The sequence below is a fragment of the Drosophila ficusphila genome, unplaced genomic scaffold (genome assembly GCF_018152265.1).
Source record: "Drosophila ficusphila isolate 14025-0441.05 unplaced genomic scaffold, ASM1815226v1 contig_106, whole genome shotgun sequence".
NCBI lineage: Eukaryota > Metazoa > Arthropoda > Insecta > Diptera > Drosophilidae > Drosophila > Drosophila ficusphila.
Genome location: NW_025063993.1, coordinates 4,959,998 through 4,971,597, shown reverse-complemented (window position 1 = coordinate 4,971,597; position 11,600 = coordinate 4,959,998). Strand labels below are relative to the sequence as shown.

At 40.5% G+C, this 11,600-nt stretch overlaps 3 protein-coding genes across 3 annotated transcripts in view; 2 read left to right on the top strand and 1 right to left on the bottom strand.

Moving 5' to 3' along the window:
* The window catches only part of LOC108099864, a 63,066-nt gene that overhangs the window by 47,702 nt on the left and 3,764 nt on the right, over nt 1-11,600 (top strand). Inside the window, exons 7-9 of the mRNA XM_017203512.2 lie at nt 467-771; nt 1,322-1,474; nt 2,962-3,237. Of these exons, the coding sequence (XP_017059001.1) occupies nt 467-771; nt 1,322-1,474; nt 2,962-3,237 (734 nt within the window). The remainder of the gene's footprint in view (nt 1-466; nt 772-1,321; nt 1,475-2,961; nt 3,238-11,600) is intronic.
* LOC108099865 (spermine oxidase) lies at nt 5,224-7,620 on the top strand. The gene has a single exon (XM_017203513.2). The coding sequence runs from the start codon at nt 5,355-5,357 to the stop codon at nt 6,813-6,815; it is 1,461 nt and encodes a 486-aa protein (XP_017059002.1). The 5' UTR covers nt 5,224-5,354; the 3' UTR covers nt 6,816-7,620.
* On the bottom strand, nt 9,987-11,522 carry LOC108099867 (spermine oxidase-like). Its single transcript, XM_017203515.2, has one exon. It carries the CDS (start codon nt 11,488-11,490, stop codon nt 10,048-10,050), a length of 1,443 nt encoding a protein of 480 aa, XP_017059004.1. The 5' UTR covers nt 11,491-11,522; the 3' UTR covers nt 9,987-10,047.

The following is an 11,600-nucleotide window of genomic DNA, read 5'->3' as shown; positions in this document are numbered from 1 at the left end:
ACATACAAACGGAATGACGTACATACCTAAATCAATTCAGATAGCGATGCTGTTTAAGAATATATATAATTTATGGGGTCTGAGGTGTCTCTTTTACTTCATTGTAAACTTCTAAATTAAATTATAATACCCTCTGCAAGGATAAATACAAAAAAATGTTTTCTTAATTACGTTAGATAACTAAAATAGAGAGCGAAGGAGATAAAGAGGGGATAAAAGTTTGGGTGTTCAACGTTTTAACTTTAATTGAAATAAGTAAAAACAGAACATAAAAACTATAGAGCAACAGGTAAAAATTGCTTTGAAAAATTAAAAAAAAAAAAATAGTAACCCATTTTGCTAAAAAGGGAAAAATATGTTAACGAAGCGGAGTAAGAATTATGCTTTCGCCAATTGGCAGTGATTAATGTGTCTGGCGATCATAAGCGTGCTCATTAGCAATCCTTTACCGCTGCTCTCGTTGCAGTCTACGCCACCTGCCACAACAGCACCACCAGCGGCAACTGGACCGCCTGCAGCCGGACCTGCGGCCTTGGCACCGCCACGCGGCACACCTCCACCCACGCGGGTTGCCACCAACTCAGCAACTTGCGGCTCTGCGAGAATCGCAGGTGCGACAAGGACGAGCACGAGGACAAAATGCGGAGCAGGAGCCTCAGGCCGTTAGTTCACCAGCGGAAACAGCATCATGGCCACAGCCACAGCCACTCCCATCACTCCCAGCATTACCACAACCACCAGGAGCGAGTGGAGCCGGCCCACAGGATACGAGTAAGTGTCCTTTTAATGAAAAACCACTCTTGCCACTTTGGGAAAATATCCACTAAACAAGTGCAACTGAGACTTCAAGAATAAATTTAAGTAAAATATTTAATTTTCTAATTTTTTAAATATGTATTTAGATTTTATCAAGTCAAAAAAATGCTTTAGAGTTAAGAATTTATTAAAAATAATTACTATTTTTAACTCCAAACTTATGGCTCGTTTAACACAAATCAAACTATTTAAAACGAGTCATTCTTATTAATGAATTTTATTGTGTTTTATTTAAAGACTTAAATTTTGCATAAAAAACTGGTGATAACAAAAAATATACACTTTTTTTATATCCATTTATGATAATTTAAGCATGCTAATCATTTTTTTTGTTTTGTTTGCTATGTTATTAAAAAATGCTTTTTCGCAACACTAAAGGTGTGGAATGAACGAATTTAAAATTTTAATGGTCTCCCATCTTCGCAATATTGTTGTGTTGCATTAAAGAGTTTCGATCTCATTATTTATCTCGGTTATCTTCCCTTTTTCCCTATTTTCCCCACAGAAGGGCCACGAGTGCAGGAGCATCCAGCGACTGGGTCCTGCCAGGATTCGCCTGGGCGAGTGCGTTTCCCGAAAGCTGTATCGACCGAAGCTCTGTGGACGCTGCCACCGCGGGGTCAAGTGCTGTGCCCCGGCGGCTTCCACAACGATACAGGTGAGTCGGAGTCCGGGAGCGGTTGCCGCGAATCTATTCCGCACCTGCCAAGTGGCAACTGGGCTAAGACGGGCTGAGCTCACAGCCCGACCACCTGGCGCCCAAGGAGGAGATGAAAATCCCCGCGGATTGAGTTTCCCGCTTTTCTTTTCCGTTGCTTTCCTTTCGCAGCTTGCAGAAATTTGCATTTCCAGCATCCCAGCTTGTCGTTGGCTGTTTGTCCTTTTCAATTAAATTATCGTTAATCTAAAAGCAATGCAATTGACTACCATTAAAAGACGCAGATAGTTAGAGATTTAATACGGAATAATACACTTTAAAAATACCCTTTAAATTGATGGTAAGCCAACAATAAATTAATTAAACTATAGATTGATTGGTTGTTTTTCTGCTTTAAGGATAATAAAGGGATTTCAAACAATTGAATTCAAGCAAAGCCGCTTCCAAGAAATGAAAATATAAAGGAATATTGCGAAATAAATGAAATCCATCTATCTGAACCGACTCATCTGTCGAAATCACGGGGACGTATTTACTGTTTTCGTAAAGTTAAATATTTATAAAAATTGTCATTGCTCTGATGATTTCAGCCATCAGTTAATAAACTTATCTGTTTGTGCAGATTCGTGAATTTAAATTTGAAAATTTAAACAATTTCAGAATGGGAAAAAGTTTTTCCTTAATAAAAGCACAGTATTTTATTGCACCAAAGCGCTAGATAAAAATTTAAGCTTTAGTTTGTTTGGATTTTGTCCTTCAATCTTTTCAATTGTCTGGTATAAAGTAAAATTTAATTAAACGAAAATATAATATAATCTAAAATATAGTAAAATATAATTAAAGCGTAAGGGGACAACATATTTGAGTAAATTGATTTTGTTGATCATTCTAAAAATATAAACAGACAAATCAATTTTCATCAATTTTTTTTACATATTTTATTCAATTACATATATTTAGTCAAACAAATATTGCTTTCCAATCTAATTTGTTTTTAACAGCCTATTAATACAAAATCGTTGTTTAATAATTTATTTATTTATGCATAAAGCATTACCAATATCTTCCTTCCTTGTTTGTGCCTATTTAAACATAGACTCAACGAGAATTTGATTCCCATGAGTCTAATTGGCCCGACTCAGGTTGCTGTTTATACCCAGAAATCAGTTGTACAATGTCGTTCTTGCTTAGTTTATTGGCTGCTACCTTTCAGCTGCCTTTCACGTTTAATTAAAAAGCAAATTGCATTAAAACGTCAATTTGCAGACCTGCAACAACAAGCGGAAATGCCAAGAGGCAGCAAAATTAAAAGTCAAATGCTGCCCAGATGTCGAAATCAACTTAACACCTCTTCCTTCCCCGTAAACTAGCAAACGCATTTTTTTCCGAAGAACAGGAAATCCGCTCAGCCGAGATTTCAACTCCTTACGGCTTCAATCTTTCTACAATGATTCTCTTTTATGCCCGTTTTTTTTTTGCCTTTTCAGGTCGAGCTGTTGTGTCCTTTAAATGCTGTCGATCCAATTAACTACGTAAAGCGATGGGAGCTGGGCAGAAAAAGGCAACTGAAGGCGCCCCAGGATGACGAGGATATGGGCGAAGACGAGGATGAGGACGAGGAGGCTGTGCCGGAAAATGCACAGTTATGGGATACCGTCGCCTTGGAGCCAATCGATCAGGAATTCCTGCAATCACATCAGATACAAATCGAGAATAAATTCATTGCCGTCGAATGGATACTGAAATGTGAATGCAGCACGAATGTGAGTACCAGAGGTTGGGTTGGGTTGGGTATTCGGGTTTCGGGCTGTTCTTGACTTTTCCTTGGCATTCCTGCAGCAGCAGGCCCATAAACGATGTCATATTACACAGGCCAACCGTATTCGCCTGCCATTTCAGGCAATCATTCGGTTGTGTCCTTACCTCGACAATCGTTTCCCCTCCTCAATCTTTTTTGCCCGCACTTCCTGTACCAGATGCACGAAAATTGCTTTCAATTGTCATTTTAATCGCATCTTTTGTTGTTGTGAATGTTCTTGCTGAAGGTAAAATACCCCTTAATAAAGAAGTCGATATGTTTCTGAAGAGCTTTGAATTTGGTACTCAAATGATTGTTTGACGATGACTTTCTTTTTACTGAGAAACCAGCCAGCATTAATTACATTTGTTTAATATTGTGTTATCCCTAAAAATTGGTATTTTGGTAAATACAAATCAAACAATATTACCAAAATACTTATTTTATATATTTGATAATATTTTTTTTTTAGTTTTTATTTTTGGCAATTTCAATATATGTATTTATATAATATTGTGTTATCTAAAATTAAGAGTTTTGGTAATATTTGGTTTATATTTACTGGTTTATATTTATTTTCAATATATTTTTTTTTGAGAGTAGGTACCACCTAACTCTCTCCTCTTAATCGGTTATATTTTCCTCTGGTTATTTTCCTAGTCTATGCACAATTGTGTTTTTGTTTTCCGAAAAAAAATTATTGCTGCATTTTTTTTGTTAACTGCTTGTTTGCGAGGGGAGTTACCCATTTTGTGCGGGCAAATGGCGGTGGGCGGTGGTCGAAGGACGAGGGTTTTTCCGCGCCCAGCTGTCTGTTGTGTTTTCCCATTATTTTGGCGAATTCATCTTGAATGCCTTGCCTTCGCCCGCCCGTATGCGCTGTGCAATTGCAATGATTGGATTTTTATGAATACATTCATCAAAGGAGCTCACTGGGCCACTGGCAAACCGAACGAAAACATTTTGTTGCACACATTCGGGTGGTAAGTTAAAAATTCTAACAGGGAGTGTGCGTTCAATTGTTTGTGTGCCTTAAGTGAGGCCTTTGTTTTGCCATTCCTTTGTAATCTTGCTATGGTTTTATTTTCAAGTAGTTGACAACAAAGATAGTCGATTTGCGAATAGTTGTGTTTTAGCCACAGAAATTTGTTTTCTTAAATCAGCTTACGCGATTAAAACAAATTGCATTTTCTATCTCATTTGGTCGACTTGCATATAAAATTGAAGAAAAATAGCTAGAAGTTGGTAATATAATTCATAGAATAGAGAAGTCGTGAAATAAAGGGAAACACTATAGTTTTATCTAATATTTAAACAACCTAATAACAAATCCAAAACTAGTTGTAGAATAAAAATTCTGTAATATTTAAGACAGTTTCGTACCAAAATATTTAATAAAAAATGGTTTTATGATAATTTTTATTATAGTATTTATAATAAATTTGTTTACTTATTTATTTTAAATTTGTTAGTTCAAAAAATTTTGATTCAACATATTTTTTTTGTAAATATATTTAACCATTGCCAAGCAAAGCTCTTTATACAATATTAACTCAAAAACATGGTCAGTGAATAATTTTTACAAACGTACCATTAAAACCCAATCAATTATGGAAGTCTATTAAGACCCAAGTTCAAAATTTAAATCAATGAGGTCAACTTTGTTTTATGGTAATTTTTAAAAACACGAAAGACTGAAAAACAAATTCTATTTTTGTCTGCGTGCAGAGAGCTTAATTTAAGAGAAAGCCAGTGCTCTCTTGAAGTACGTGCCACTCTCTTAAAAACTCCTATTAAGTGCTGATTTTGCATTGTTAGCTTGTCAATTGTTTTATTTTCGCTTTAATAACATTGACATAACACCAATTCCAATGGGGAACAATGAAGACCGCCTTATCGGTGGTTTTGTTCTTATCGCTGAGACCCATAAATACTTAGAGATAGTGAAGAAGAGAGCAGGAACTATTGAAAAGTGGGATAAGAGCGAGTGAAAGTGAAGAAACACATTTAGTTGCGTGACGAGCGTCGAAGGTGAAACACGGCCGGTTGTTTTGAGAAATTTAAGTTCACGTTTTAACCACCATGAGCTCGGCATCTCTACGTCTGCTGAGTAAAACCAAACAAACCGCTCGAATTGTGATCGTGGGTGCGGGATCCGCGGGAATAGCCGCTGCTACTCGTCTTCTGGAGTTGGGATTCCCGAATGTCCTTCTCCTGGAGGCAGAGGATCGAATCGGAGGTCGAGTTCACACGATTCCCTTTGCGGATAATGTAGTTGATCTGGGTGCCCAGTGGTGTCATGGCGAGAAGGGAAATGTGGTCTACGAACGAGTCAAGGATCTTGATCTCCTGGAGGTCACGGAACCCCACTACGAAACGTTTAAGTGTGTGCGCTCCAACAAGGAAGTCCTGCCCGAGAATATAGCAGATCAGCTGAAAAGTATAGCAGATAACTCGATTCCGGACAGGCAGACTGAGCTCCTGAACTTCGAGGGCTCCTTGGGTGACTACATAAACATGAAGTACTGGAAGGAGCTGGCCAAAATCGAGCCCATTGACCGCACAATTGCCGAAGAGTTCCTGGAGGTGTTCCACAAGTTCGAGTCTTCCGTTGAGGCGGCGGATCACCTGTTCGAGGTCTCCGGAAAGGGTCACCTGGAGTACTGGCTCTGCGAGGGCGAACTGCTCCTCAACTGGCGGGACAAGGGTTACAAGAGATTCCTGCGATTACTCATGAAAGCCCAGGAGGATAATCCCGATGATCTGGGCATTCTCAAGGGTCACGTGCTGTTCAACAGACGAATTGCCCAGATTAATTGGCAAGGAGCGGATGAGCTGGTCCTACGTTGCTGGAATGGTGAGGTCATCACCGCGGATCATGTGATATGCACGGTTTCCTTGGGAGTTCTCAAGGAGCAGCACACCAAGCTCTTTGTTCCCGCTTTGCCAGCTGAAAAAGTGAGAGCCATAGAGGGTCTCAAGCTGGGCACCGTGGACAAGCTCTTCCTGGAGTTCGAGAATCCCCCACTGCCAGCGGATTGGCCTGGTTTTAACTGCCTGTGGCTGAGGCAGGATCTGGAGGAGCTGCGGGCCTCCGAACTCTTTTGGCTGGAGAGTGTGTTCGGCTTCTATCCGGTTTCCAGGCAGCCACGCATCCTGCAGGGTTGGATCATAGGACCCCATGCCCGACACATGGAGACGCTCACCGAGGAGAAGGTGCTGGAGGGTCTGCTCTGGCTCTTCCGCAAGTTCCTGCCCTTTGCGATGGCCCATCCGCTTCGGATGCTGCGAACCCAGTGGCATGCGAATCCCAACTTCCGGGGCAGCTACACCTTCCGCTCCACTTACACGGATGCGTTGAGAACGGGCGCCTGGGACCTGGAATCGCCTCTCCAGGATGTGGGCGGCAGGCCACGCCTCCAGTTCGCCGGGGAGTCCACGCACAAGCACTTCTACTCCACGGTCCACGGAGCCGTGGAAACGGGATGGCGCGAGGCGGAACGCTTGAACCTCTACTACCAGTCGAGAACAGCTCGGCTGTGAGCAGCAGGTTTTCCAGCCGGGAAACGTTTTCCACACCCGTGAAATCGAGATTGGCCACAGGCAATGGGGTGTGAAAACTTGAGATATTTATTTTATTTAATTACTTAGTGCATTGCCATTAAAACCTGCTTGGAAATTAAAAAGAATTTTCAAGTTGTGTGGAGAGTGTGACCTTGTAAAGGAGTTTCACATAAAAGAAAAAAATAAATACAAATAAAGAATAAGTTAAATAAATAAATTTGAAACTCATTCTTTATGAACCATACAATTTGATTTTAGGAAAATTTCTTGTTAATTTTTCTGATATCTAATCGGTAAATGCGGCTATTTTAAGAAGGGTCAAGGCTTTAATCTCTAGTCAATTTTAATGAACCATTTTATAGCTGCAATCAATAAGGTACTTTGCAAGATTAGATATAAGTTGTGTATCTAATTTGTAGTTGATCAATAGCTTAGCAACCAAGGAAAATAGGTTTAATAATTTACGATAATTGATTATTAACGCCTTTACATCTCTAAGTAGTTGACTTGAAAACTTATGACCTAGACTGCCAAACCTAAAACAAATGTGATGTAAGCTTTGGCTTACAAATCAATTTACTGCTTTTCCACAGTTCGTTAATATTTTATGGCCAATTTTAATGTCTGAGCTCAGACACAATAACCGTTTTTCTGGCATGTCTGTTTGCCTGGGTCTTGACTCTATAATAAAAAGCAGTTCTTTAAATTTCAAGGCATGCAATGGCAAACAAATTTCAAGCGCATTCGTAAAAAAAACCAAATAAAAGCCAAACATGTTGACCAACTCATTTGCAGCGAGAGCAGCAAACAACATTGTAATTGCGCCTGTTTTTCGGAACATTTGCAAACACTCGATCCGAAAACGAAGGGCGTGGGCAGTGGGCGGTGGGTGGTGAGCAGTGGGCAGGGGGCGTGGCCACTGAGGTCTCACACATGCAAAAGTTCAGATTACGTGCGGAATACGGAAAGCTGAAATCAGTTTAGCACATACCAGTAGTTTGTGCAGCAAAAACGCAGCCCAAAGGCCAACCAAACTGGGCGAGACCAGCCATGGATGGCCACAGAAACCACAACATCCAACAGGAGGCAGGAATCAGGAGCAGGAGAAGAAGCAGAAGCAGGAGCAGGAACAGGATCAGAAATGCCCCAGCAATTGCCGGCCGGCAAAAGCAGAGAAGCACTTTGGCTGCCCATGTTGAAAATTCAAATTTATGCCGAGCTGGGGCCAAAACATTCAAAATATCCTTGCTCCTATGTTTTTCTACTTTATCCTTGGTTGTCCTACCATTCCAACATAATGAACAGAGAGAAAAAAATTTTAAGGAGTTTTTCTAGATGTAGGAATTGAATTTTAAAGCAGAATAAAGTTAGTCACAAACCAAAAACAATTTTAATAAATATATTGACAATATCCGAGCTACAAAATGTTTGTCAAGAATAATATTCCCAATAAAGCTAGAAATTTGGGAACTATGTTTTTATTTAGTTTAAATAATTTTTTACATATAAATATTCAATTTTGAAGGTCGGTGACATTTAAGTGAATTTCTTTGTTCGCCCAAATGATTTAAAATTATAAAGGGTGCATGACATTTGAAGGAGGAACCTATGGATCTTAGTTTATTGATCTATTGTTAAAGGACACAACTTCTTTTAGTTTTTCACCGTGTGTCGTTTTCAGTCCGCTTCTGTGTGTTTGCATTTGTTTGTTTGTTTGCATGTCGCCCTGGTGGTCGTAGTCCTTTCCTGCTCGTAGTTCATCACCCCTTCCTCGAACTAACCCCTTTCCCAATTACATATGCGACTTTGTCGCCCTTCGAGTCAAAAGAAGGAAAACCCGACTACAAGTTGGCCACATCTGTTGAAGCTTTTCCGCCGAACCTTCCCCTTTTCGTGTTGCAATCCGAGTGCCGATCCCTTGGTTAATGCGCCGCCAGAGCGCCACTCCTTGGATCCGTTGCCTACGGTTTCTAGCCAGCAGGATACGAGGTTTTTGTTCCACTACACCGAGAAATAAACATGTGTAATAAATTTCAGAACAAATAGTTTTGTTGTTGAAAATGATTATTATAACATTTTTTGCTTCCAAATTGCAAATTTGTTTTCTTTTCAAGTTTATAATCAACCCTTTAAATTTGTTCATGTTTTTTTTTTTTTTTTTTTTTGATACATGCTGGTTAAAATATATAAGACATCACAAAACAAACACTATGTAATTTAAATCAAAATATTTTTTAGGTTTTCTTTTAAATATTTTTAAATATCTTAAGATAATTAAAAACACGTCGCATAGTATTTTGAATCTCTGAGAAGTTCTTACAAATTCACTCGAATCTTTGTGACAAAGTGAGTAACCTTTCAAGCATCGGATCGTTGATTTTTAAAACTAATTTCTTGCTTTCAAGTCATATTTTTCACTTAGTGTCCTGATGTTCATCCACGTGCTCGTGACTCCTCGAGTGACAATGTTAAACAAGTCTCTGTTTGACCAAAGGACACACATTTGCCTAGATGGCAGAGCAGTCGTCCTGCTCCTGCCGGTGTCCCTCTTCTTGATTCTGTCTGCGTTTCTGTTCTTTGCCGGACTTGTGTTATGGGCCAGGTAATGGTTGTTATGACTGGCAAAGTATTTCTCTGTGTTTGCTGATTGCAATGTGGCAGTGGTGAACGGAATGTGGATGTGGATGTGGATGGACATCGAGATGGGGATAGCGAGTGGCTGACAGTCGGAGTTGGCACTCTTGACATAGCTGGGAGTGGAACATTCGGCTTAATTGTACAACTAACTCACTTGCGCCGGCATTAAATGGGTTTAGTTGGGATTCCTTTATGCAGGAGCACGATGACACGCCTTTGCATTCAGTAGATTAAATTCCTCAAAATTATTGTTTTGCACTCAGCGTGTTGTTTAGTTGGGAATTTTGCTTGAGTGTTGAAATGTCACAGAAACGAAAACATGGTCAGGTGTCTAAAAGAAACTTCAGATGTCACTTGGCAGGGATATTAAACTATCTAAAATCTATTAAAAATACGGTAAAATTTTTTTGCCTGGTTTAAAATATTTTTCATTGCAATTTAGTGATAAAAAATGTAAATTTATTTCCATAAATTATGAACAACTACGGAGTATTTATTATTATTATTATTTTTTTAATGTTAAAGCAATTTTCTTTTGTGGGTTTTGAGCGTTAAGTGCTTTCTGCCTCTTATGTTAGTTTTCAGCTCGCCCTTTGTAGAATTCATTAAGACGATCTGCCTCGCGCCACCCTGTTTCGGTAGCTCCATGAACCGTGGAGAAGTGGGTTCGACTCTTGGCTTCTCCGGCGAACTGAACCCTTGGTCTTCCCGAGACATCAACCAGTGGTGACCCCAAGTCCGTGCGTCCCGTGCGAAGTTCATCTGCATAGGTGGGGTAGCAACTGTAGCTGCCCCGGAAGTTCGGATTGGAGTGCCACTGGGACCGCAAGAAGCTTTTCGGATAGGGAACGCTGAAGCTAAGGAACTTCCTGAAGAGCCACAAGAGACCTTCGAGGACCTTTTCCTCGCTGAGGGTTTCGATGTAGCGGGCGTGGGCTCCAATGATCCAGCCCTCCAGTAACAGTGGTTGACGATCCACTCGATGAAATCCGCAGATGCTCTCCAACCAAAAGAATTTGCTACCTCGCAACTCCTTGAGGTCTTCTTCCAACCAAAGGCAAGCAATGCCCATCATTTTCTCTGGCAGTGGCTGCACTTCGAACTCCAGGAAGAACTTGTTCACGGTACCAAGCTTTAGACCTTTAATGGAGCTAACTTTGTCAGCTGGAAGAGCTGGGACAAAGAGCTTTGGATGCTTCTCCTTGAGAACTCCCAGGGAGACAGTACAGATTACGTGATCAGCGGAGAATATTTGACCATTCCAGCAGCGCAGTGTTATTTCACCGTTTCCCGACCAATTGATCTCGGCAATTCTTCTGTTTAAGTGTACCTTTCCTTTAAGGATTCCATGGTCACCGGGTTGATCCTCGTTAGATTTTAGTAGTACACTTAGGAACTTCTTGTAGCCCTTCTGCCGCCAGCTGAGATTTTGATCGCCACCAGACTCCTGAAAGTTCAAGTAGTTCCGAGGCGAAAGTTCAGACACACTATCGCAGGCATTCTCACTGCAAATGCGCCTTTTCAAGAAATCGAGAGCCTCCTTTATAATGGATTTGTCATTTAAAATCGACTGAGTGTTCATCTCTTTCCAATAGCTTTCGGTTAAGGCGTCGCCAACGGATCCCTCACAATCTGGATTTACATCGAATTTACCCATGAATTCCTTGAAAACGTTGGTCTGTTCGTTGGAGAGGATTTCCTTGTTCGAACGCACAAAGTAAATGGTATATTCACCAGGCCTGTCGAGGACATCCAGGTCCTTAACCTTTTCGTAGACCACATTGCCCTCTTCCCCGTGACACCACTGAGCTCCCAGATCAACAAAACTATTCCCAAAGGTAACCGTGTTTATGCGACCTCCGATCCGATCCTCTGCCTCGAAAAGCTGCACATTCTTGAATCCTTGCTCCAAAAGCTTAGTGGCAGCCGCAATTCCAGATGCACCTGCTCCGATAATTACAATCCTGGTGGTCTCCTTCGTTTTCGAGAAAGCCGTTTCTTCTACACAGGTACTCATGATTTGGTTTGTGTTCCGCTAAGCTTGCTAAAATGCACAAACGTAAACTCTTTTCCAAACAATAGAACATGAGCCTTTTATACTTTTCAGCATTGAGTGCCATATCAAAT

Coding starts and splice junctions, on each gene's coding strand:
- LOC108099865 (XM_017203513.2), top strand. CDS start 5,355: ATGAGCTCGGCATCTCTACGTCTGCTGAGTAAAACCAAACAAACCGCT.
- LOC108099867 (XM_017203515.2), bottom strand. CDS start 11,490: ATGAGTACCTGTGTAGAAGAAACGGCTTTCTCGAAAACGAAGGAGACC.